The 25,813-nt window shown below is 37.1% G+C and overlaps 1 protein-coding gene across 4 annotated transcripts in view; it reads right to left on the reverse strand.

Moving 5' to 3' along the window:
* Positions 1-25,813, reverse strand: part of Chn1 (chimerin 1) — a 187,412-nt gene that overhangs the window by 35,812 nt on the left and 125,787 nt on the right. For all 4 annotated transcript variants that reach the window (XM_063259331.1, XM_063259332.1, XM_063259333.1 and 1 more), the window contains one exon: positions 2,255-2,332. In XM_063259331.1, the coding sequence (XP_063115401.1) occupies positions 2,255-2,332 (78 nt within the window). The remainder of the gene's footprint in view (positions 1-2,254; positions 2,333-25,813) is intronic.

The following is a 25,813-nucleotide window of genomic DNA, read 5'->3' on the forward strand; positions in this document are numbered from 1 at the left end:
TGGGTGCATGGAATACACTTATCAACATAGAAAATAGCTCTGGCAAAGCCACATGAATGAGCATCATCATAGAAATGATCCGGTTTTCCCCACAAGAAACCTCCTAGCTGTGCAATCCTAGCACCAGCAGTGACCTTCTCTGTAAGCACTTGTGTGGGAGAGAACGGCTCCTGCCACAGAGTCTGAATTCTTTCTGGCATGTTCTCGGAAGTCAAGTATGACCCTCCCTCTCCCCTTTCTTTTCTCTTTTTTATAATGCCACAACACAGACACATTTTTAAATAACAAAGAGTCATTTTATTGGGAAGAGTCAAATTCTGAGAATTCTGACCTTATTAGCAAGTCTAAAAAAATGTAATATAACTCACTGTCTAACAAGATCTCTTTCCTGAGCATAAATACTCTTTTAAAAATAGCAGGCCCCAGCAAGTTTTAATTTTTTAGTTTCAAAGGAGATGACTTCTAAAAGTCACAGTTGGTCCTATAGTCAGCACTTTTGGGCTGCACAGAATTTGCTCATAAAACCATGTATTAAAGTAAAATTGAGAAATAACTGGGAACACACAACCTTGAGGAAAAAGAAGAATATGCTTATTTATGCGAACTTTCAACAGACTTATTTGCTTTTAATCAATATTGATAAAAAGCATTTTCAGTTAACTTGACCTAACACTAAAATCATACTTTTATAGGTCTGTTTCTGCTGTACTAATTGTGGGGGTACATCTTTGGAGGCAGATTTTAAAATTTCAGCCATTTCTGAATAACATACATATAGTCCTTGTTTAGGTAAACAGACATTTTTGTGACCTATCACACATATCACTTTATATTTACAAAAATTTATTTGGAATCGTTTTTTTCTGAGAAAAAATCCTATAAGACCAGTTTACACATCGAAGAGGAAGAAACTGAGGCCTGGTGACCTGCATTTACTGTCTAGGTTCATACAGATAATGTGGTTAAACTGGATGCACATGTGATTTCTGTTTTCTGTGAAGTACTTAATGTACTGAATTGTCTCAATTGTATTTTAAAGCAGATACTGGCTGAAAGGTAAGGTCTTTAATAATATCTTTAAAGAACAACACTTGACTTACCTTAAAATATTAGTATTTTTTACATAGTTTATATAGTTCAGAAACATTTTATTATTCACTAACTTATCCTTTACTCCAAAATGACCTAAAGAACATAAGTTTATTCCTTACCATGGAAAATGTAAAGCATGTTGGGGGTATGGCACTTAGTAATGACTAAAATAGATACTTGGATTAAAGTCAGAGTGAAATCTGGAATGAAATTACTTAAGTATGGAGCCTTGCACATTCTATATGTTGAATAAATTAATAGATGGAATAGCAGAATTTCTAGCTTCAATACCTTTTAAAGCCAAACATTGCATTTCTGATATCAAAACTAATAATATTTTGCCTAAACCGAAAATATATCTTAAAGAACTGTATCCACAGAGCTTCCTACATATTGAAATGATAGTATAGAAATGCTGGTTGTATTCACCTATTACATGTAGTCAGGCCTCCTTAAGCACAACTTCACACTGTATAGTCTCTAAATTAGGATGCAAAGGACACAACTTCAAGGCCTTATATCATGCTGTAAGTACAAGCAGGATCTCCACAGAGCTCATCTTAATATGTACATTTGATAAAACACATGAACATAATTTTAAAACACATACAGGTAAAGCAATACTCAAGAAGTAAAGAGAAGCTGCTAGAGTCAGCAGCACCAGAAGCCCCAGAGTACCTACCCTCTTTTCCTCATGGTCAATTCATTAACAGGGGAGAAAAGACAAACTATGGGACACACAGACCATCTGCCTAGTCCAGATGCAATTGCACATGCCTCTTATATAGCCAAAGCTTTTTACCAGAAATGAACAGATAACATCTAATCCTCTCCTGAAACAGCCAACAAAGATATTTAGGCACATTTGCATCATAAATAAAAATAATGCCCAAATCATTATTAAATGAGACCTTGTAATATCAATTAAGACTTACCAGCATCTACTCTCTTGAACAGAATACTAAAACAGTGTTAGAGCAAACAGGGTTGGATTTCTATGAGCTTTATTCATAAAAATTAAACTATTCTTTAGATAAGATCAGGCTTGACATTTTAGTCAAGTCATCCTGGTTTAAAAAAGACATCAGAAAATATTCCTTTAGTGTTGTATATTTCAAACAATGACTATTTCTTAAGAAAAGAGAAAAACAAATATTCTTACCTTGAAATTGTGGACCTTTTCATATTTTGGAATTTGTTCATTTTCTTTCAGAGTTGCTCTTCTAACAAGTGATGTCAACTGTGAATAAGCAAAGAGTTTCAGAGGTTGCCAGATTGTCACAGACGACTTTTGAGAACCCAGTTTCATTCCCAAGGCTGCTATCAATAAATCTTGCTGACGGCCCTCTTGTTTTGATTTGTGAACTGCAGCTCTATTAGTTTTCCTCCCTGACCAGGACTCTTTGGATGGCATTTTGGAATCTGGAGGAAAGAAACCCTGTATTGATCTGTGTCTGCCGATGAACTCTATTCAGCTAACACATGAGCACTCTGCAGCCAGCACAGACTCTAACCTACAGAGAGCTGCGGCCACACAGGGAGGAGAAAGAAGGTGATGAAGCACTTCTTCAGCAGAGGCGACTAAGCAGACAGCTTTTTCTTTCTTCCTTTCTTCTTAAAGGGTTCTATATTTAAGCCTCTGAAAACTTAAGAGCCTGAACAGAACAGAAATAAAGAGTCGATGCTAACATACAAGACGTTCAGCATCTCTATCCCTTTTTAAAAGCCATACAATTTTGACAAATACAAGTTTAAAAGCTTTCTTTTCTATTCAACATATTAATGCCCATTCTGAATGAAAGATGCCTACATACTGCCTGTACTAGTTTCCAGCAACAGACACCCTGTGAACCCTCTAGCAGGGAGGGTGGGGGAGGGGCGGGATTTGCTGGGGAGGCGGGATTAGACTGGCCGCTGCAAGAAAGGAGATAACCAATGAAAATCAAGCAGCAGTATTTAACTACTGTATTCCTTAACTCACTGTTTCTCCCTCCTCTCATGTAAGATTTTCTTACTGGCTCAAGCCACAAAAAAAGGGGGTGGGGGAGTCAGTGGGAAGATAAAGAGCAATGAATGAGTCATACATTATTACAAAATAGAATTTTTTAACCTATTAAAAGCAGAGGGAAATTAACACACAGCAGCAGGATTTAAAAAGAATCTAACATTGCCAGGTAAATAATGAAAAGCTGATATCCTTTGTGCATTATGCGAGGCATGCACTCTACCACTAGGCAACAGCCCTCTTCTTTGTGTATTAGCGATTGAGGTTAGGGAACTAAAATTCAAATCTTATTAAAGGTAAACAGTAACTGATAAGGACTTTGATGAAAAAGAAAAGGATTTTAGGTAGCTAAGTATCATTCTTTTCAAACAGAACAAAGTGCATATACCATTGTTAATACCCTGGAGTGGTCAGTTTTGTCTCTACAAAGAGTAGTTTTGTTGTGAGTCTACACTTAGATATAATAACTATTTTAATTTTCTAGCCTCAGTATTATTTTATTCAGAGTTCTGAGGCCAATTTGGAGCCAGTTGGGAATACTCCCTCTTATCCTCTGGCTTTTGATGTTGTATAATTGTGCTTACTAGACCCTGGATGGTTTTTGCTGATGTAGAAAGGGAAAGGCTGAGTAAAAGGTTCAAACTCAACTCTTTAAGAGTAGTTATCTATATTCTTATAGCGGTATGAGAGATTTTAGTTCTCCCTAAACATGTCCCATATATTTTTTTCATGCTATGATTTTAAACCATCATAGTTCTAACATTACACTGTATTTAAAGAATTTAAAGCTCAACATTTAAATGAATTAAGGGCTGGGGTATTGCTTAGTGGTAGTGTGTGTGCTTAGCATATGCAATGGCTTGGGTTTCATTCTCAGCACCTAAACAAATAGAAAAAATGGATCCAATAATTTAATAGTGCAAGCAACTTAATTTCCTAATCTATAGGTGGTCTGAGTCCAATATTTATTCTAGTTTAATCAGGGCATGTGTAAACTATAGTAGATGTTGGAAATAATGGTTTTCTAAACTTTCCAAGTTATTTTTTATTTTCAGTCCTTTTTATTCTTTTAAAACTATTTCTAAGTAAAAAAAAGACATTAATATTTACAGCTACAGAAATTTCAGTTTCACAAATGCTTAGATGACTAATACAAGACATCAAATGTCCCTTCCAAGAGGAAAGACAAAGGAGGAAATGTTTTGCCTAGCCTAAATCACTCTTCAGCTGAGACTGCTTGTCATGTGATGATTGAAAATATAAAGGCCACCCGATTCTTTAGACATGTGCAGCCTAGATTCCAAAGGCAAATTTTATTGTATTTTTCCTCCTCAATAAGATCTAAGACCAAGTTCCTAAATTAAAGAAAGCAATCACATGCATAAACAGGGAGCACATTTTTTTTTTTAGTATCTCTAGTCAAGGTTTCAGATTATCCCTAGTCCTTTGGCTATAGTAACACAAATTTGATCTGGCTAATTCATGTATTACTTTATGTAAAAAGTGACAAAAGAAAAGCCTAAAAACTCCTTGGTGAGGTCAACATGAATGTAAGTAAATGTGCACAGTTCACTTATTTAAAAAGTCATTTTGACTCTATAAATGGCATCTAGTTAATAGTCCTTGTCTCTAGGAGAACAAGGACGGAATAACTTTTGCATTTCCTAGCATGGCTGAAGTGTTTTGTTAGTAACTGTAGTAATGTCATTTCCATGCCAAGACTTTGGGTCATAAGAGAGAATATGAACACTTGATGGGAATGAGTTCTAGTTTTCCTAAAAGAAACTGAAGTCTCATTTAAGCCCATCTTATTAGTCATATGTACTAGTATGCTTACAAAGTCTTTAATATTCAAATAAGTGATAGTTGTAGGCAAAGACTTCATGAACAAAAACCATACTGCACGAGAAGTACTTCAAAGAATCAACAACTGGGATCTCATCTTCTTAAAAAGCTTTTGCATGTGAAAAGAAGTCACCAAGAGAGTGACAAGAAAATCCACAAAGTGGGGTAAAATTTTAGCCAACTGTCCATCAGACAAAGGATACATCTAGAACATATAAAGAACTGAAAACAATCAGGCCCCCCCAAATTCAAAGACTCAACACAAAAATGGGCATCTGAGATAAATATGCATTTCTCAAATGAAGAAACACAAATGACAAATACATCAAAAAATGTTCAACATCACTGGTCATTTGAGAGATGCAAATTAAAACAACACTGAGATTCCATCTCACCCCAGAAACAATGATTATAATCAAGAAATCAACCAGTTAGGGGCTGGGGGTTTAGCTCAGTGGCATAAGCGCCTGCCTGGCAAGTGCAAGGTTGCAACTTTAACCCTTGGTACTAAAAAAGGAATCAATTAACACATGCTGGAGAGGCCGTGGGGAAAAAGGATGCCTTCTCCACTGCTGGGGTATAGACTGGTGCAACCACTGTGGAAATCAGTGTAGAGATTCCTCAAAGAATTAGGATTAGAGGCCCCATTTGACCCAGCTATTCCCCTGCTTGGTATTTTCCTAGAAGAATTAAAAATACCATACCACAGTGATATATATACATCCATGTTTATAGCAGCACAATTTGTAATAGCTAAATCTTGGCAACAACCCAAATGCCCATCAACTGAGGAATGGATAAAAAGATGTGGTATTTTTATAAACTGGAGTACTACTCAGCTATAAAGAAGGATAAAGTAGAAGCTTTTATAGGTAAATGAATGCAACTTGAAACCATATTCATAGGTGAAATAAATCATACTCACATATGTCAACATCATATTATCTCCCTAGTTTAAGAAAGGAAGACTCAAAATCTACAATAGATATTGTGAAAGGGAAAACAAACTGCACAAAATGAAAGAACAACTGCGATGAGTCAAAGGAAGGGGAAAGAAAAACACTCACAAGATAGCTAAGATAACACTACTGGTTTCTTTTAGTTCACTGAAAAAAACCCGATTTGTGTTTATACTGTTTGATTAATCATACATGCTTGTATCTTGCAATCTGAGGAACAATTTGAAGATAACAATTCACAATATATTAAGCACTGTTAATTCCTATTATCTTGTTATGAAGTTCTGTATCACTGTTTTTTCACTTTAAAAGAAAAACGAAACAATGGTTTACCTGAAAGCAACTAATTCAACCTGGCATAAAAATATTCAGAGCAGAGTTATCTAGAAAATTCATGTCCATGTGAAACTATTTTGTCTCTGAAAGGTAAAGTTTATCGTAGATTTTCTTAATTTTTCTACTTAGTCAAGAAATACTAACTACAAATTGGGCAGCTACCTGGGGCAGTTAGAGGACAGAAAAAGTCTAGTATGAACAAGGTTTCATGTCTGCATGAATTCTGGGGATGCACTCGCACAAAACAAGAATTAACCCTACAATTTTGAACCCTTGTCAGTGTTCTGATGTTCCAGACAAATATGTATCATTCATACTTACACTTATCTGGCTGTATCTATCTACTCAGATATAGTTACTGACCCTGCTAATTAAAGCTGTTAGTTGGTACTGAGTAGGTACTGATGTTCAAGGCACTCATCTAAGCACTTTATATACAGAATCCATTACATCCACAGATAAACCCTATGAAGCACACTTTACGCTCATTTTGTAGCTGAAATGAAAACCAAGGTCTACAGAAGTTAAATTCCCAAACCTGCACAGCTAGGAGGTGACAGGGTTGTGCCATTAAACACTACGCTATATCCATCTATGTGAGTCTGAGGGGTGGTTTTTTCCTGATTCTATTCAAAGTGTTCCTCTGGCTATCTTCTTTCCATTTCAAAGAGTAGCAACAGAGTATATGAAAAATGTAATGGTAACCAAGACTTCCTAGAGTTTAGGATGCAGTTCACATAGTAGGACATACACGTGTCAAGGCTCAGCAGCACTCCCTCTTGCATGAAGATGTCAGAGGTTTGTCCCAAACCAAGGATGATTTCATCACCTGTCAACCTTAAAGTCTCATTTGTTTAATAAGTATAAGACATCACATTCTTTCTACTCCATTATCACAATCATCTGTGTAGCTGTTTATATAGCATTGGATCTTGGCAACAACCCAAATGCCCACAACTTCATAAAAACCTTGAATTTGCATTGTAGCTTGCACAAAGAAGGGGCAATAAATATTTAGTTAAAAAAAAAAAAACCAAATGTAGGAAGCTACTTTTATTGGGTACTGGTGGTCTGAAATCAGAGAAACTAAGTTTTGACTACTGACTTTGGGAGATTTGCCTGGTGCCTTGATTATGTCATCTACATAATATGATTAATAATAACTACTTTTTATAGGTGACTGGGAAATTTAAAGAAGACACATAAAAGACAGATTGTAGGCAGCAAGTACTCAATAAATGAAAGATTAGAGGGGTCTGTAGCAAATGTTAGCAGTACGGTACCTGTAAGAAATGAGCCTCTGCCCTCAATGAATTTGTAATCTTTTTTGGTCCATACCATATAAGCATGCCCAGAAATTCTTACCTCTCCCTTGGTTTTATGGTCTTTCCCAAATTTCCCACATACTACCTCTAATTTTACCTTTTAAAAGGTTTCTAATACCATACTAGTTGAGGAAGCAAGGTTGAGAGGAGAATTAAAAGTGGAAAAGGAAGGAAATCATTAGTATTTATAAAAGAGCAAATATTGCTCCTCGCACTGCTTAGTGCTCCATGTGCTTGTCCGCTGTATCAGTCGTAACTGTCCTGGGAGGTACATTTTCATTGGTTTTCTGTATGATGAAGAAACTAGCTCAATAAATGACTTGCTCAAGTTCACAGCCAGGAACAGAAAAGTCTAACATCTGAATCTGTCTTTTGTCTCCAAAGTTAAGAGCAGTTTCTATAAATTTATGAGAGCAGGAAATAAAGTTTTATGGATATAGTGCCTTTCATATTCTGGGTTCTGTAGGCAAGTCAATGGTTTAACTGGGTGAAGAGTCTAAACTAGTGGGGCACATATCCTACAGGGTCCTTGGTGCTGGGAACACCAGCAGTGTTTGCTTTTTATTTTGTCTGGGAGTATTTAGCCTGTCTCTAGGCCTCATGCTGACTATCGTTGACACTGATGTCACTTGAATAGATTCAACCGAATAAGGGCAACTAACTGAAAAAAGGGATTGGGTAATTGCTTCTTTTCAAATATGCCCATACGATCTGTAACACAGAGAAGAGAACTATAAAGATGGTAAGGGGTGCAGATAAGATGGGAGTAGTATGAGGAATAAGGAATGAAGTGAGTGAGCTTGGAAAGAAATACATTCATAGCCTTTCAAATAAATTTCCAGTGACCCTACCACTCTGTTGCTTGGATCAGTGCTAAACTACCTTCAACCCTCTCATTTATTGACTGGCAATGTCGCTAATTTCAGTTTGTTTCATTGTGTACAAAATGGATTTAAATACAGTATACAATTATTGAGAATTAAATGAAACGATACATGGGAAGCATTTTGCATTATTTCCCAGCACAGAAAGTAATCAATACTTAAAACTTTCTTGTCCTTTTTTTGTATTCAAGCATGTATTTCCAAGATTAGGGTTAGTATTAAGTGTGGTTATGACACAGATTAAAGACACAAGGCCACTGTCCTGTACAATGTGGGCCTGAGGACACATTATAAACCTTACCTCTATAATTTCTACTTTCCTCTGTCATGGTATTTTTAATTTGCAAAACCCCTTATGTTCAAATTTTGAATAATCCCTCAAATCTTACTAACTTACAGCCAGCCAGATTTAGGGGTACATGCCTGCAACTTAGAGAAACCTTGTCTCAAAACAAAATTTAAGAAAGGCTGGGCTTGGTGGCACAGGCCTATAATCCTATTAGGCTGGGAGGCTGAGGTAAGAGCATTCAAACCCAGCCTGGGTGATTTATCAAACCCTGTTTTGAAATTTAAACAGGGGCTGGTGATGTAGCTCAGTGTGAAGGCTCTGGGATTAATCCTCAATTCTATAACAAACAAATAAACAAACAAACCAAAAAAGTTCCCCCCAAACAAACAGGGCTGAGGATGTAACTCAGTAATACAGTACTTGCCTAATGGATAAAGCCCTTAATTCAATCCCTAGCAGCACAAAACAAAACAAAACAAATCCCCCTACCTGCAGGCAAGAGTCTTAAGGTACACTAAAGTACATATGACTGATTACAGTGCCTTTTCTGCAAGTATCTGATTTTTAATACAGGACCAAGACTGGAGCCAAAGGAGTGAATCTCCAACTACTGAACATCAGGAATTATTGGTGTTTGAATGTTCTCTAGAAAACAGGAAGGACATCATGCAAGACAAACAGTCTCTTCCTTCCTAACATTAGGGTGATCAGACAGATTCGTCAGAATACTTCTAAGTTAACCAAGTCAGCATTCCATCTAAAAAGCACCTCAGGGGGACGCTAAGGCTGGCACAGCTTGGGAAGTAGCGTAACTGGATTAACTTTTGGGTAATTAGGGTTTTTGGCTCAGGATTTAGTGAAATCCTGCAATTTCTATAAAAATATTCAAACCGAGGTATAAACACCACAGCTTTTCTTAAGCCTCCAATTTTAAGATACAGCTTCAAGATTTGTAGATTCAAACAAATTCAACTCATTTTAGATTAGTCTTACCTTTATCCTCCAAATGGTAACTGGTGACCTAATTTTTCTCCATTAGTGGCAAGAGTACAAATATATTCCAAAATATGCAACAACAGCATGTCAACTTCTATTAACTGACAACTGTATGGCACTGTCCCAATAAACGCTTTATAGGTGAAATGTGAATTAGTTGTCAAAACAATCAGGTAGATATAATAATTCTCATTTTAGGGATGAAGAGACAAACTCAGATTAAGTGCCTATCATCTAACTAGTAAGAAGAGAAAGTAGGACTTGGACTCAGGTCTCCATGGTTCAAATTCTGTTTCTTTGCTTTTGATTATTCTGCTTCTCATATTATCTATTGTTAACATGCAATTTTGAAAGGTTATCACTGTAATACATTTGCAGATCATTTGTATTCTAGTGTCTCTAAGATTACTAGGCATTTTGAATTTCTAGTATCTCCTAGATTCAACACTTAATCCAAATTTCCAGATACATTTTAAGGTAAACATTAAAGACTTCTATTTCAGAACTCTTGAATTCTTTATGTTAATAAATTTTTGTGTTGCAAAGGTAACGCTTACATTCTGTTAGAGCTCTAAATTTTTATGTTACAACCATCACATCATAATTTCTAACTTAAGTCTTCATTACACAGCTCCCCAAGCATTAATAACCACTTAGACAGATCATAAGGCACATTGATGTATTTATTTCAGTTTAATAAATTGAAAATACACTAGACTTGATATTACCACAGTCAAATGTTGTGTTTACTGTAACATGCTCCCTGACAGACTCATATTTAAAGTAAGACTCTTGAAAACACAATACGAAAGAAACAGTATAGCCAGAGCAGTCTTCATTTCTTCCAAGAAACAATAGAAATATGATCAATTTTCCCAGAAACAGTTTTAAGGGACCTTTGGCACTCCATGTGAACATTCCCTGGGGAGTATGTACCACCAGAATGGTATACAACTTGGTTTCCATTCCTAGAATCTTAGTGCTATCTGTCAAGTTTCTTATCTTTTCTAAGTACTTGCTGGACTAAATGAATTTACTGTCTTCTCTAACAGAAACTTTTTAATAGAAATTCAAAGGAAAAAGGAGGGTTACTATTCATTCAGCACAGGGATGTGCTGAAAGAGTTGGGTATGTCTACATGGAAATGGCTGGCAAGACCTTTTGGGAAGGTCTTCTCAATCAAGTTCAGGCAAATTTACAATGGATTTTTGTCTGGTGCCCAGGCTAGTAAGTTCAGAAATTTACTTTGTTGCTCTAAGGAACCAGTTGTTACAATCACTACACAACCAGTAATACCAGTCTATTTCTCAAGGGGATACTGGAATTACTCCCAAGCTTATGACACTGATAGGCAAAATGAGAATGAGTTATCTAGTTTATGTAAAGCTATAATAAGATATAATGATCATAAAGCAGGAGACCAACATGGTCTTTTTTGGTAGCACCCCTGCACTGAAAAAAAATACTTAGGAAATTGGTGAGAATGGAATAAGACGAAGTGAAATGGGTCAGAAGGACTGAACATTCAAGGCAAAGAATTATGACATCTGTTGATTTTTTATGATTAGGATGGTATTGTCTGTCACCAGGTATTGAGTAGGGATTCCCCCACTTTAGGTCAGTGCTTAAATGGGCATAAGTGACATGCACCTCTCTGAGTATCCTCGTTGTAGATGTTTTGAGTGTGCATATCTCTGGTCAGATACATTAGAGGCTGGTATTAAAGTGGTAGTTATGTGGTGCTAATCTTAACAACAGTTATCCTTGGCTCTTCCAAATGAAGAGCTGCAACCAGCCTCCATGGGAAAGTCCTGTCCAAGGCCTTGGGGAAATATGTCATTACTACTTGAGTTTCATTTTAAACAGATTTTAACACTTACTTGAGTTAAAGAAGCATTACTGTTCTGTAACTAAAAAAAGCACTCTTTTCACCTTTCAGGGGCTTTAAATCCAGTGTAAAACTCCTCAAACATAATACTTTCATTTTTTCACAAAGTTTTTGGTTGTAGAGAAAATATAACTAAAAAGCAGACTCACACTGATACTGTAAAAAGTGCTTTCAGATTTTAACAGCCATACAAGGTTATTGCATCTCAGTGAACATTTTGTACACATCAATTTGAGGAAACCCAGTGTATGTGAATAAAACCTAAGCATTATACTTCTAGTGTTCTCATTCCTTCAGTAACTTCTGTTGTTCATGCTAGGATAAAGCCTAAGTGATTTAGTTATTGTAAAAAGAACCTGTTATAGATTTATTTAAGTTATAAAGGCTTGATTTTTACATAAAACAAAAATAAACTGTATTTTGATTAGAATATTTCAGTAGCAACTTATTTGATGTATTAATTTTAAGCCTCAAAAATACAAATGTTTAGCTGGGTGTGGTGGGGCACACCTGTAATCCCAGCACTTGGTAGGCTGAGGCAGGAAGATCACTGAGTTTGAGGCCAGCCTAGGCTACATAGTGAGTTCAAGGTGAACTTGGACTACAGAGTGAGATCCTATGTCAGAAAAAAACAAAAAAAAGATAAATGTTGATTCCTAGTATTAAGTAAGATTTATGAAATTCAAACATACTTGCAAAAATCTGTTTTAAGAGTTGAGTGTGGTGGCACACACTTGTAATCCTAGTACTCAGGATGCTGAGACAAGAGAATGGCAAAGACTTCTGAGCAGCCTGGGTCACACAGTGAGTTCAGGGCCAGTCTAGAGCACATAGGGAAACCCAGTCTCAATGCAACAAAAAACCAAAACCAAACAACAAAAAAACCTTGCTTTATGTAGGAAAGGGACTATGAGAGAAGAAGGGAATCAAGGGAGGGGGAGAAAAGGGGGAAATGGGGTAATGGGTGGCAGTGGAGGAAGAATCAAAACATATGACCTATGCATGCACAAGTGAGCCAAATGAAACCCATCACTCTGTCTAACACACACTAAAGCCAAGAACCAGCTTTATTAGTTGGAAATTGCGGTAGTGGCCCAAAGACAGAAGATGCAACTTCCACAAGCGTCATTCATGTGGTAGTGGAGTGCCTCACTGCCAAGCAGCAACTTGTCTTTTCTTTGAAATGACCGTTACACAATGTTTTATAGCAAGATAATGATGTTTAAAAAGTAAAAATATCTTGCTTTCTAAAATGTTCTTTTTATGTCATGTTTATTATATTTCATTTAATGAAATTCCTGTTGGTCCAAAGAATCCTAATGAAATTAAGACAGTTTAATGTCCCACAACGTGGATACTCCCCCTTCACATAAAAGGCAGTCATTAGATTTTTAAAAAAATGTTCTGGGACTCATGGAGAACTTGTCATCTTAAGAGGGATTCGAGTTATCTGGACAAGGCACATAACTCATCAGAATGTTAGAAAAGACACAAAGTCAGAGAGCAATGACTGGTTCTTGTGAGGAAGGAAAAGAGTAAAGTCTGGTTTCTTTTCTTAGTGGCATTTTAATGTATTGAGAAGACTTCCCTGCCAATATCCTCCGCCACAAAGGGTATGTTAAAGAGAGAGAGTGTAGCTGTGCAATTGAAGATCTTAGGTTGATAAGGTCAAATGCTATTTAAGGCAACCTGGCCAGCTGAGGCAGTGCTTTACTATCTCTCCCATCAAAATGCTCCCAGATAATGAATAGGGAGGTGTAGGAGTGCTTCTCCAACTCCCCTAGCATGTAGCATGCTTGTTTAATATTTAGTTAGATTTCTGGCATGAAGGGCAGGGACGGGGTTTGTTCTGGTGATTGAACTCAGGACCTTCACCCTGTGCTACTCCCAGCTCTTATAGACAGGGTCTTGCTAAGTCCCTAAAGTTGCCCAGACTGGGCTTGAATTTAGAATCCTCTTGCCTCTATTTCCCAGACTGCTGATATTTCAGGCATGTGCCACCATGGCTAGCTCATATGTCTTCAATCAACTACTCCAGAGTAAAATTGATGCTCTAGGCACATGCATGCATCCTTAGGTTTATCTAGTTTCAGAACAAGTATGGGTGCCTGAGGATGGCATTAGAAAATCTCTGCCAGCCCATGCTGCATGCCAAGAAGTAATCCATAAGGTAATAATCCTATTCTTGGCATATTTGACAGTAATTTTAATCACTGTATTCTGCTACTTCAGTTTTTTTTTTTTTTTTTTTTAACGCAGACCCAGCTTTTATACTGTCCTGAAACTGGCAATACTTAGAATTTAAGATTGTACCAAATGCCTTGTCACATAGACTATTTTACTATATCTTTACATTCCTGAATCAGTTATCAAAGCTCCATGATACAAATTCAGGCCTCTGAATTGACATCCCAACCTCTGTCCACTCTGATGGTTTTCACTGAGACCTCGGGATGTGATCACTCACCACACAGTGTCACAGACTCTCATCCCTAATTAAGGCTTAGGTGTTACAAAGAACCATCAGAAGCAAAAGCATTCACAGCTGAAAGGAACACTGGTGACTCAGTTCTAGCCCAACAACTGGTTTACAACATACAGGAAAGTATAGTCTTCCTTCGGGTTACTGTAACAAAATGCCCAAGATAACTAGCTTAAAAAGAGGAAAGATGTATTTTGGTTCATGGTTTCAGTCTGTGTTCACTTGGCCTGTTGTTCTCTGCATAAGGCAGCACTGTTCATTTTGGCAGGCACATAGCAGAGGTGGTGTTCACCTCATATGGCAGCTGGGGGAGACAGGCAATGGTTGAGGTCACAATACCCTGTCCAAGGGCAGGCTCCTAATGAATTAATTTCCTTTCACTTTCTAAAAGTTCTATCACCTACCATCAGCTACCCAGGCTAGGGACCAAGCCTTTTAACACTTGAGTGTTTGGGGAACATTCATGATCCAAATCATAACAGTCAGCTGTAGTGATTAATCTCTGTCACAGTAAGGGCCCTTTTATTGTTTTTATTCAGTTGATGGCAATCGGTGAAGTGAAATGCTGATCTTATTGGTCACATACATACTTGTCAGATGTCTAATGGGGTTTCAGGGGGCAGTTATTAGGTAGTATGCTGTTTTTGTTATTGTTTGGTCCTTATTCCTTGAATAAAAACAAATCAACAAAACTACCCTCCAAACCATTGAAATGAGAGCAGTTTCTTGATCAACTAATTAATCTGTCTTTAGAAATAGGTAATTATGCTTCCTTTACAATCCACTGAACACACATATATAATTTACAAGGTGGAAAGCCATTCTAGTCTTATGAGTAAACAATTACTGTCTGTTTTGTTTTGTTTGCAGTGTTAATTAAATCTAGGGCCTCTGCATTGAGCTGTGTGTCCCCAGTTCTTTTTTATTTTTCATTGTGACACAGGTTCTTTCGAAGTTGCCCAGACTAGGTTCAAATTTGTGATCCTCTTGCCTCATCCTCCCAGAGTGCTGGGATTAAGGATTAAGAAAAGACAAGTTGCTGCTTGGCAGTGAGGCACTCCACTACCACATGAATGACGCTTGTGGAAGTTGCATCTTCTGTCTTTGGGCCACTACCGCAATTTCCAACCCACCCAGCTTAAATCTTAATTATTCACAATTGAACGACCATATTGACCAATGCAACAATTATATAATTAGGATGCACTTTATTTTTAAGAGACTGTAACATTAAAAAGTAAGGATTTTGGTTGCTTGAGACATAGTCTGAGAAATTACAATTTACAGTATGTACTTCACAAATTCATACACAAAGAGAGTTACTCAGAAAGATAAAGTTCATTCAAAGTTCTTTAAGTATCTATACTATGGTTTCATTACTTAAATGTAGTGAATACTAGAGAATAGGGGCATGCTACTTTCACTAGGGCCAGATATTGATAATCTATTAGTAAATTATAATGAGATCAGTAGAGGGGAGACAATAAATATTTTTATAGTATTAGTCCCAATAATCCCATTTTCTAACAAAGGTTGAATGTACCCATTAAACCTGTGTGTGTACCCTCCTTTCATGTTGTTTCCTGCTTTCCTAGGACTTCAAGGACTCTTAAAAGGTGACTTCCTATGCTAAACTTCTCCACCTCAGATTTTTCTTTCTCTCCTTCCAGTAATAGCTGGCCTTTAGAAGCTCTGAAAGGCCCAAATCACAGGGAAGTTTGTGATCACTTCATGCAGTCCTTTATCTGACACAATGTAGACAGGGAGTTTAAATTTATAAACCTTCTGTCAATCTGCCTAATCATTCCTTCCACAGGAATTTTTTAAAAATCTCTAATTATAGTTGGGGGGTTAAAGCTTGGCTCTGAATCAAGACAATCTGTTAAAAAAAAAACAAACCAGAAAGAAAGAAAGATCTCAGCTCAATTTACCAGTTATGGAATCTTAGGTAATCTGAGTTTCTTTACCGGTGGAACTGGAATGATAGCACCACCTCCTCCCCTAGAGGTATTGAAAGGGTAAGATGAGATATATATGTAGAATATATAGTGTGTGGGTAAAGCACATATTTTCAGTACTTAGCATGCAGAGAAACCAAAGTTCTCAGACATAAGATGGTGATGTTTATACTGTTATCAAAATTAGCACTGCGAAAACAAATCAAACCAAAACAAAATAAATTTAGCATTGTTCTTATCACTTAACATGATGCTTAGAAAAAAATAGGTATTTGCCAGGAAGAGTAACACAGGTCTGCATTCCCAGATACTTGTAAGGCTGAGCCAGAATTGCAAATTTGATCCTTGCCAAGGAAATTGAGTGAGATTCTGTCTCAAAATAAAATGTATAAAAAAGGCTGGAATGTACCTCAGTAGTCAAGCATTCTCAAAGCCCTATGTTAAATCTCCCAACCCCATCCCATCCTGAACACACACACACAAAAAGAGAGAAAGAAAGAAAAAGCAGGTACTAAACAAATGTTTAAAGAATGAGCAGGCAAAATTCACGACATTCATAAGGCCTACTGCATTCTTCAGATTCACAGATGAGAGCATGCCTGAAAGACTCTAGCCTCCTGTTCTTATATTCTCAGAACAAATTTATGACAAAGAAAATTTGTACACTGTTTTGTTTCATACCTAGATTATTAAAATGTGACAGCTGGCCAGAGGTATGAGGAAAAGGCATTTTAAATACTGCTTCCTCGTTTGACAGACAAAATGTATGTAAAACCACAAGCTGAAAACATGTTAAGATTGAAAATCTGTGATAACACAGGTATCTTAGCAACAGGGCTGATTACAGGAAACCAAACTGAAAACATTTGTAAGTGCTAAAAGAACATGTGCCACCAGAAATAGGAAGAGATTGTGATTCATGAACTGCAAGCTACAATTGGAAAGACTGCTGAATCACTGTGGCTTAAATTAATTGGCAGGACTAAAACTATTGAAGCCCCCCTTTTTTTGTCCTCTTTGCAGTCCAGGAAGTTTATATTTGTAAGCCCATGGAAACATTACTGGAATTCTGGTGTGTTGATTCCAATCTATCACCTCCAGTGCAACCGATAGCATAAATAAAGACACTAAGACACATTTACAGTTACGGGCAGCCATGAGATCCTGAGTTCGGTTTGGGTAAGGATTCATGGAACAAAAGCTAACCCAAGGCCTAACCCAGAATTTATTAATTTGTGAAGAAGGGAGTGGCTCAAGGATGAGTGACAGGTGAGAATGCCGAGAATTATGTGAGTACTGTGAGCTGAGCTCGCTAGAAGGCCAGAAAGCACCTCTGCAATATGCAGAGAGAAGGATATGCAGAAAGACCAATTTGTATAACACAACTGAGGTCGCATTTGACATTTTGGGGATTGGTGCTTCAGTTCTGATAGTCATCCTTTTTCTGCTCTGGGAAGTCATAGTCTCTTATCTTGAGCCTGAACCCAGTTGACAGTCCTCGAGTAATGGCTCTGCCATCCCGCTGGGCTCAACCCTTTAGTGGGAGACACTGATGCAGGGAAACAGGCCTGCCTCTTGGCTTCAAAGATTACACATCAATACCTCAGCTAGCTGACTTACATTGCATAGAGCCAATTGAAGGAAATAGCTTTTCCAGCTCTGTACATATCAGTATGTGAAGACATGGCCAGGTTTAGCTAAAGTGGAGGTAATTCTTCTGTATTCAAGGAGAGCTGTCCATACAGTCTTCTACATAAAACAATTATTTTGGAGGAATAGGGCAATTGCCATGAGAAGTCTAACATGGATAAAAACTCTACAATGATGAGTTCTAAGGCAATGTTAGAAGAAAAAAGAATTTGGGTGGCATCTACCATCAGTAATCCTAGTTCAAAGTTTGAACATTTTTCTATGAAATTAAACCCATAGCTTGCTATAAAATTTCAAGATAAAATTCTTTATTACTGTAAACGTGTGCTTAATAGTTAACCTGTTTAAAAAATAATGTGTCTAAAATAGCTCCTATAGAAAGGTTTTTAAATTATGGGTAGTTTGGTACATTTTTCACTATTGAAATACCAAACCATTGTCATTAACTGAAATTTCTTGTTTTCATTTTTAAAAGAACTAGGTCTTTGAGATAATGTAATGCATTATCTAATACCGATTATATTGTTTTAAATGAATGGTATATTGTTAGTTACAGTGGGTCTCAGTTTGACACTTTTTCTTTATCTACTCTGTTACAGATTACATTAAGTTTAGAGTTTTATATCATTAAAAAAATTATCTAAAGGAGAAAGTCTGGTTTCATGCCAAAAGACACAAAAGATAACTGGCTTTCCTTTTAGGATGGCTGTCTTAAGAGAAAGTATTAAGTTCCAAGTCAAGTTAGCTGCTTTTTTCCCCAAAAATATTGTAGCTCATTTCCGCCCCAGCCCCACGCTCCCATATTGAATGCTAAAGCCAGTAAGCGTCTAATGCAGGCTAGGCAAGGGCTCTACCACTGAACTACATCCCTAACCCTCTTTATTTTTTTGAGACAGGGTCATTAAATTGCTAAGCTGGCCTTGAACTTTCAATCTTCTTGCCTCAGCTTTCTGAGTAGCTGAGATAGGTGTATGTCTCTAAGCCTGGCTCTGAAATAGCATTTCTTACTTGAAAGAATGATTAACAACAATTTTGGTTATTCTGGTTTTGGAAAACGGTGGCATCTTCTAAATACTGAACAAAACCTGCCTGCCATTTTGGGATAAACAAGCAAAGGCAATGATAAAATTCAAACTTTAACATGGAAGTTAGAATTATGGAAAATTTGTATTTGCCACCCTGAACTTGACAGCTTCCTATTACCAAAATGACTTTTATGATAATATTAACACTTGTGATTATTGTATATTGTATAAAATATGTTGATGTTTGTAAGAACTACAGAAGTTAATATTTTCTAAATGATCAGCAGACATGTTACAGAATCATGCATGGTTAACATATACATTGAAAGTTCACAATACCTCAACAGAATGATTACTGATATAATTTAGGTTCTATGCTGCAAGTATATTTGTCTTAGTGTGGCGTCAAAGAGGAACATCCACAATTACCTAAGAAGGCTATTAAAATACTCTCTTTTCCAACTGCTTATCTGAGGCTAGACTTTCATCATATGTCAATCTAAACATGCAAACTATAAAGAGGTATTGAGTCTAAAATATTTGAGAACCATAGTTGTGATTCTTACTTTGCTAACAGAATCACAAATGTATATACAGAAATATGTGTGTATACACACACACACACACACACACAATTGATAGAGGTGCTCGGATTCCATATTCATTCTGCTAAATTAAATTTTTGCAGGCACCTGTATTTTATATAAAGCTTAACTGGTGAGAACACTGATCTGATTTAGGTCTTATTAAAACTATCACTATAGGGGCTGGGGATTTAGCTCAGTGGCATAAGCGCCTGCCTTGCAAGCAGGCAGTCGTGAGTTTGATCCCTGGTACCGATAAAAATGAAAAAGACAAAAAAAAAAAAAAAAAAAAAAAAACCCAAAAAAACTATCACTATATATTTCAAAATTTCTCCCAAAATTTACCTTAAAGGTATTTTCTCATTTTCTTCATTATTATCATTAGCAGTAATAACATCTTTATTTTATGGAAATTGTAAAACAATAATTCTTATTTATTATTCGAGCACTTCAACTTCTTTCTTTCAAGATCTTATTTATTGAAAAAGTGACTGTCAATTCAGGTCTTTTGTCAGTTTCAAAGAGTTAAGTAAGCTTCAACTTGGATAATAATATGCTAATGAGCACTCTGAAAACTGAAAGGATGAAAACCTGATGCTGTCAACCCAAATTTAAGTCAACTGTTATAATGTATGTAGACTTATCCTAAATATAACAAATGTGATGTTTTATGATAAATCTTAGTTACTAGTACATTTTATTAATATGCAGGTAAATTATGCTAATGATTTAATGTAGTTCAATTACAAAACTTTTAAAGAAATTTACCCAGATATGATTCAACTAAATATACGGGTATTTAATACTCACATGTTGAATTATTGTCAGTTTTACACATTTATGTGTTAATGTATACTGTCACATATCCTCATATGTAACTTTGTTGTTTCTATGAATGTATACATATCTGTGATACTTAAGAGAATTAAGTTGTACCACAGAAAAGGATATTTCTTTTTTTTATATTAAAACATTCTATAGTCACAGGTTGTCTTATTCTATACAATGGAATCTCTATATTCTTTTGACATTAGATGAGAGTTTAAAGACTGAACATAAAGTTGTACTTCTAGACAGAGTGACATACCTAAACAGGTCAAGGACACATCTGAACCATGTTCAACTTCCTCTGGACTGTTCTATGAGTTCTAATTTCTCCCTTTTGAATAATCCATTACTCAAAAGATGGTGACCCACTTAAGATAAATACACAGCCCAATGTTTAATCTCTATGACAACACCAGCGAGCATTTGTTGGAAGGGTCTGTTTTCTGTGACTTTGATTTCAAAAATAAAGAATATGCTATTAAAACACATCCCTAAAATCCCTTGGTTATTTAGCATAACCTATGATCTCTAGACATGTTATAAAATCTATTTCTAAGGAATTGTTATAAATATTGAAGAAAATAATTTTGTGAAGTACTAATAAGGAATGGTTTGATGAATGTTATTTCTGTGTTTACTCGTAGGTCTATAATTCTTAGAAATGTATATCAGGGCATAAAAGAGACCTACAATTTCCCGAGACCAAAAGAAATTATGTGGCTGCCTCAAGTCAGCAGCAGAGCCAAATCTATACTTAAATCTGCATGTTTTTAGCCTCTTGTACCTCTTAAAATACTGATTTCTCAGAAATAAAGATTCTTAAAACTTGAAAAGTCTCCTACATGTTAACAAAGAGTACTTACAGGTGGAGAATCATAGCAATTAGGAATTGTGGTCATCTGTGAAATCAGGTCCTGCTTTTTATGATCATGGCCCAGAAAGGTTAATGACATGTTTTTTTTTTTGGTCTTTTTCATTTTTATCGGTACCGGGGATCGAACTCACGACCGCCTGCTTGCAAGGCAGGTGCTTATGCCGCTGAGCTAAATCCCCAGCCCCTGGTTAATGACATGTTTAAAGTAACATCATTAATGTCACAGACTAGGATCTAGGTCTCCTCTTTCTTTTTTGTCTTTTTCCTTTTTATCAGTACCAGGGATCGAACTCACGACTGCCTGCTTTCAAGGCAGGCGCTTATGCCGTTGAGCTAAACCCCCAGCCCCTAGGTCTCCTCTTTCAAAGGATGCACAGTAAAAAAGAAAACAGAACCAAACAACTATGTACTTATATATGCATTACTGTATATATAGGAGAAATGTGATAATCAAATTTTCTGAAGTGTTTTTATTTCAGAAATGAAGGCGAATCTTTGTAGAAATAAATCTCAAAAAGTGCAGAACTGAGAGAAGAAAGAAATGGTAGAGAGCTTTTGAATAAGATACTGTGGATTACTCCAAAGCTATGAGCAAACAATAGCAAACAGAACTACAGAAATTCTTTCATGAGTCTTAATACTAGACCAAATGGTGCACATCCATTACTATCCAAGTATCTTGTTCCACAGAGAAAACAGAAAACATAAATTTAGTTTAAAAGTTCAGAATAATAGTAACAATTATTACTATTTTGGTGTTGGGGATCAAACTCAGGACCTTGCACTTGCCAGGCAGGTGCTATGCCACTGAGCTATATTCCCAGCCCCAGAATATTTTTGTATGAAACTCAAAATGTTTAGATTTATTCACATGCATCCTATACGTATGTTGTGCAACATGATGACTTAGTGGAGATAAAAAGCATTTCCACAACTTCCACAATGTATTTTGGCATACTGTTCCTCTCTGTCCATTTATTCCCATCTCTAAGTGTTAAGTAACACAGTATTTCTAGAATGAGGTCATTAAGTACAACTTCTGAGCTTTGGAGACTTGCTTGTCTAGAGGGCAGTTCCAGATCATGGGAAGGCATACTCTGCTCAAGATGTACTGAAATTAGCCATCAAACTAAAATACAAAAAATTTCATTTATTTTTAAGCAAAGTCAATGTTCTACCTATGTTTTCCTTATTCATTTATATTTCAGTAGCTTTTCCTGAGGGACACAGGTAAAACATTACAATTATTTCTCAAGGAATTTTACATAACCCACAGCTCACTCACAGGAGTTTGTTACCCAAAAGGATACATCACTCTTCACTCAGCACTGGGAAAGGAAAGCACCGTCTGTAGGACTCTAGAATAGCTTGTACCTACCTACATGGTTTCAAGGACTGTATGGAAAGAAACAGAAATGTGGCAGTGGTATTCCAAGGGGAAATCTGGAATTAGTCACTGCCACGATTTTCTCATTTGAGTGAGATTGAAACAGAAATGGTAGTGCCTCTCATGGTGATACCTGGGACTATGTAATTTGGACTCCACGAGTTGAGGGTGCTTTACTTTCCAGTCAACTGTGATCATGAGCAATAGCTGTGATGGTGCCTATCCAAGCTAGAGGGACAGCAAGGGCAAAGCCAGTGAATAGTTAGGTGCGCTAGCTACTTGCTGGCTGCTGGAGTGCTCTGGATCAATGCCAGGACCCCAAGAGGTTAATCCCTCCCTGTATCTTGAAATGTCTGTGTGTTCAAATTTATTACAGCTTGTCATGGTTTATGCCTGTGGCCCCCAGGCCTCATGAGTTTGCATTGTGCGTTTGTGATTAGTTCATTGTCTAGTGCTTTGGATTGATGGTGTCAGTGCTACACCCACATAGGGGTGGAGGCAGGATGTAATGTAATGGCAGGAAGAAGGTGTATCTTGCTCTTTGCTGGTTCCTGCTTGCTGTCTGCAGCCGCCATGAACTGCGGCCCAGCTATGTCCACCTGCCTTGGAGCCAACTGAGTGTGGACTAAAGCCTCCAAAAACTGTAAGAAATAAACCTTTCCTTTCCCAACTTGGGCTTCAGGTATTTTGTCTCAGCAACAAGTAAAAAGTAACTAAGACAGAATTTGGTACCAGGAGTGTGGTCGTTTGCTGTGACTATACCTAACCATGTTTTTTTGAGAGGCTTTGGAAATGGCTTGTGGGCAGAGTTTGGAAAGGTTCAGGCATGTCACCTGGATGCATAGAGCTAGAGAAGCTTAGGCTGTTCTGTAGAGAAGATTCTCATCAGAGATCAAAAGGAGATCAAAAGGCTGATAGAAAGCCTCATGGTAAAGATCAGCTTGGGAGGTTTCTGCTGGGAAGAAGGACTGCATTGGTTGTTGGACTCCCCATGATGTATGTTATGGCTTGGCAGAAAGTTTGTCTGCATTTTGCTCCTGCCCAGAGACTTTGCCTGAGATTGAGACAAAGGACAATGGACTGATTAATCTTGAAAAAGAAATTAAAAAGCAATTGAATATGAGGGTGTGCACATGGCTATTGTTGGTGGCTTTTAGCCAGTTTTACATTGCAAATAAAGAGCAAAGAGCCCAGCAGGATAATTTGCAATACTGAGTTTGGCCAAAAGAAAAATTCCAGGAAGGCTGTGGATTGTAAAGATAGAGTTGAGATTTTGATTGCTGAGGGAAAAGAGAGAGATAAAAAAGATGGCCCCGGGGCATCCCAGGAAGTGGGTCCCCACCTTTTGCAGCCTCACTGCAAAGGTGAAAGAATTTGCTCAGAGGAGAAGGCTGCACAGCACCATGCTCCAAAATCGCAACTGAGGCCACATGAGGTTCCAAAATGGCGACAGAGGCCACATGAGGTTCCAAAATGGTGGCAACATAGAAAAGCTTTTCCTCACAATCAGGTAAACAGAGCCCTGAGATCCAGGCAACTGACCCCTACAGCCAAGAGAGAGAAAAACCTGGCTACTGCTCCAGCTAGCAGCAAACCCTGGCGGCATCCACAAGGTGCTGATTTTAGGTGCAAGGAAAATGCACAAATTCTGAGGGTAAGACAGCTTCCACCTCGATTGCAAAGGGCCTGGTAGGCCAAACAGTGTGCCCCTGAGAGGGCAATTTGTAAAGATGTAAAGGTAAAGCCAAAGGTGCACTGGAGACCCCAAAAGTTTAAGAAAGCCAAAAATGTGGATGATCCAAGGGAAGCTGCAAAAAGCGAGCAGAAAAAGTATAAGAAAAAAAGCTGTGGGAGTTAAAATTGCCAGAAGTGCTGTGGGGGTGAAATCATCGAAGCCTTTTAGAACTTGCAACCAGTCTGCTTCAGATGCTGAGCATAGAACTGTAGGACGGAATGTTTGCCCTGCTGGATGTTGGACTTGCTTTGTTTGCAATGCTTTATATTCCCCTATTGTAACTTTTGAAATGGTAATGTTTATCTTGTGCCTTTAAATTTCAGAAATGTTTAACCTTGTTTCATTTGTACAGGGGGTTACAGTTAAGAGTTTGCCATAGATCTTAAAAGAGATTTGGGACTTAGACTTTTCAGCAATGCTAAAACTTAAGACTTTGACTACTCTTGGAGGTGGACTAAATGTCTTTTGTATAAAGGATATACATGAGTCCTGGGGGCCACGAGTGGAAGGTGATGGTTTATGTCTGTGGCACCCAGGCCTCATGAGTTTGCATTGTGCATTTGTGATTGGTTCATTGTCTAGTGCTTGGATTGATGGTGTCAGTGCTACACTCACATAGGGGTAGAGCCAAGATATAATATAACAGCAGGAAAAAGGTGTGTCTTGCTCTTTGTTGGTTCCTGCTTGCTCTTTACAGCTGTCATAAACTGCAGCCCAGCCCTGCCCGCCTGCCTTGGAGCCAACTGAGTATAGACTAAAACCTCCAAAAACTATAAAAAAGTAAACCTTTCCTTTCCCAGCTTGGGCTTCAGGTATTTTGTCTCAGTGATGAGTAAAAAATAACTAAGACACAGCTCTAATTACACATTAAAAGTTCAATAATTCCTAGCTAACAGGTTATAGTTCCTTATAATCAGTGTTACACACCTATAGTTTTGTTGTTGCTCATATTTTCCTTAGAAATCTGACCTGAGAAAATTTATTTATTTATTTTTGTACCAAGATCAAACTCAGGACCTTGTGCTTGCCAGTCAAGTCACTATACCACTGAGGTATATCCCTGGCCCCAAATTTTACATTTTAAAACAGAGATAAGTAGGCAATTAAAGATAATCTGATAATCTGCTTATAATAAAAACTTCTATAAATATGAAAAACTGAAACATTAAATAGGATGTTATTTGTCACATTAATGCTTAGGAAAAAAAATCTTGTCATGACAAAAATACAATCTGTGGTTCCTGTAGGGCCAGGGTTGGTGGTAGAATCTTCTACAAAGAGACATGAGGGAACTTTTTGGGGGCAAAGAAATGTTTCATATTTTGATTGTAATATTGGTTACAGATATAAAACAGAGATGAGCTCATTTGCACACTTACTTTCTTACAAGAAAAAATAGAACGTTTCATATTTCCTCACTATGAACTTGGGTAGCAGCCCAAGGCCGTTCTAAAGTTAACAAGCAAACTTTCCAGGGCAGAAATCCCCTTTCTATTGAGTGAGTGTGCAAAGAGGGAGGTGTAATTCTTTTAAGGAGGTGCTGAACAATCTGCAGTTTCTATGAAAAGCTTCTGCTTTTGGAGGGGAATTTTATAGTAGATGACCTTTTAGTAAACACTCCTGATAAATAAGTATAAGTTACATCAAGAAAAATGTTTAAGCTGATGAGAT

This window comes from Cavia porcellus, unplaced genomic scaffold (genome assembly GCF_034190915.1).
Source record: "Cavia porcellus strain 051 isolate PalLab524CR breed Dunkin Hartley unplaced genomic scaffold, mCavPor4.1 scaffold_12, whole genome shotgun sequence".
In the NCBI taxonomy this organism is placed as follows: domain Eukaryota; kingdom Metazoa; phylum Chordata; class Mammalia; order Rodentia; family Caviidae; genus Cavia; species Cavia porcellus.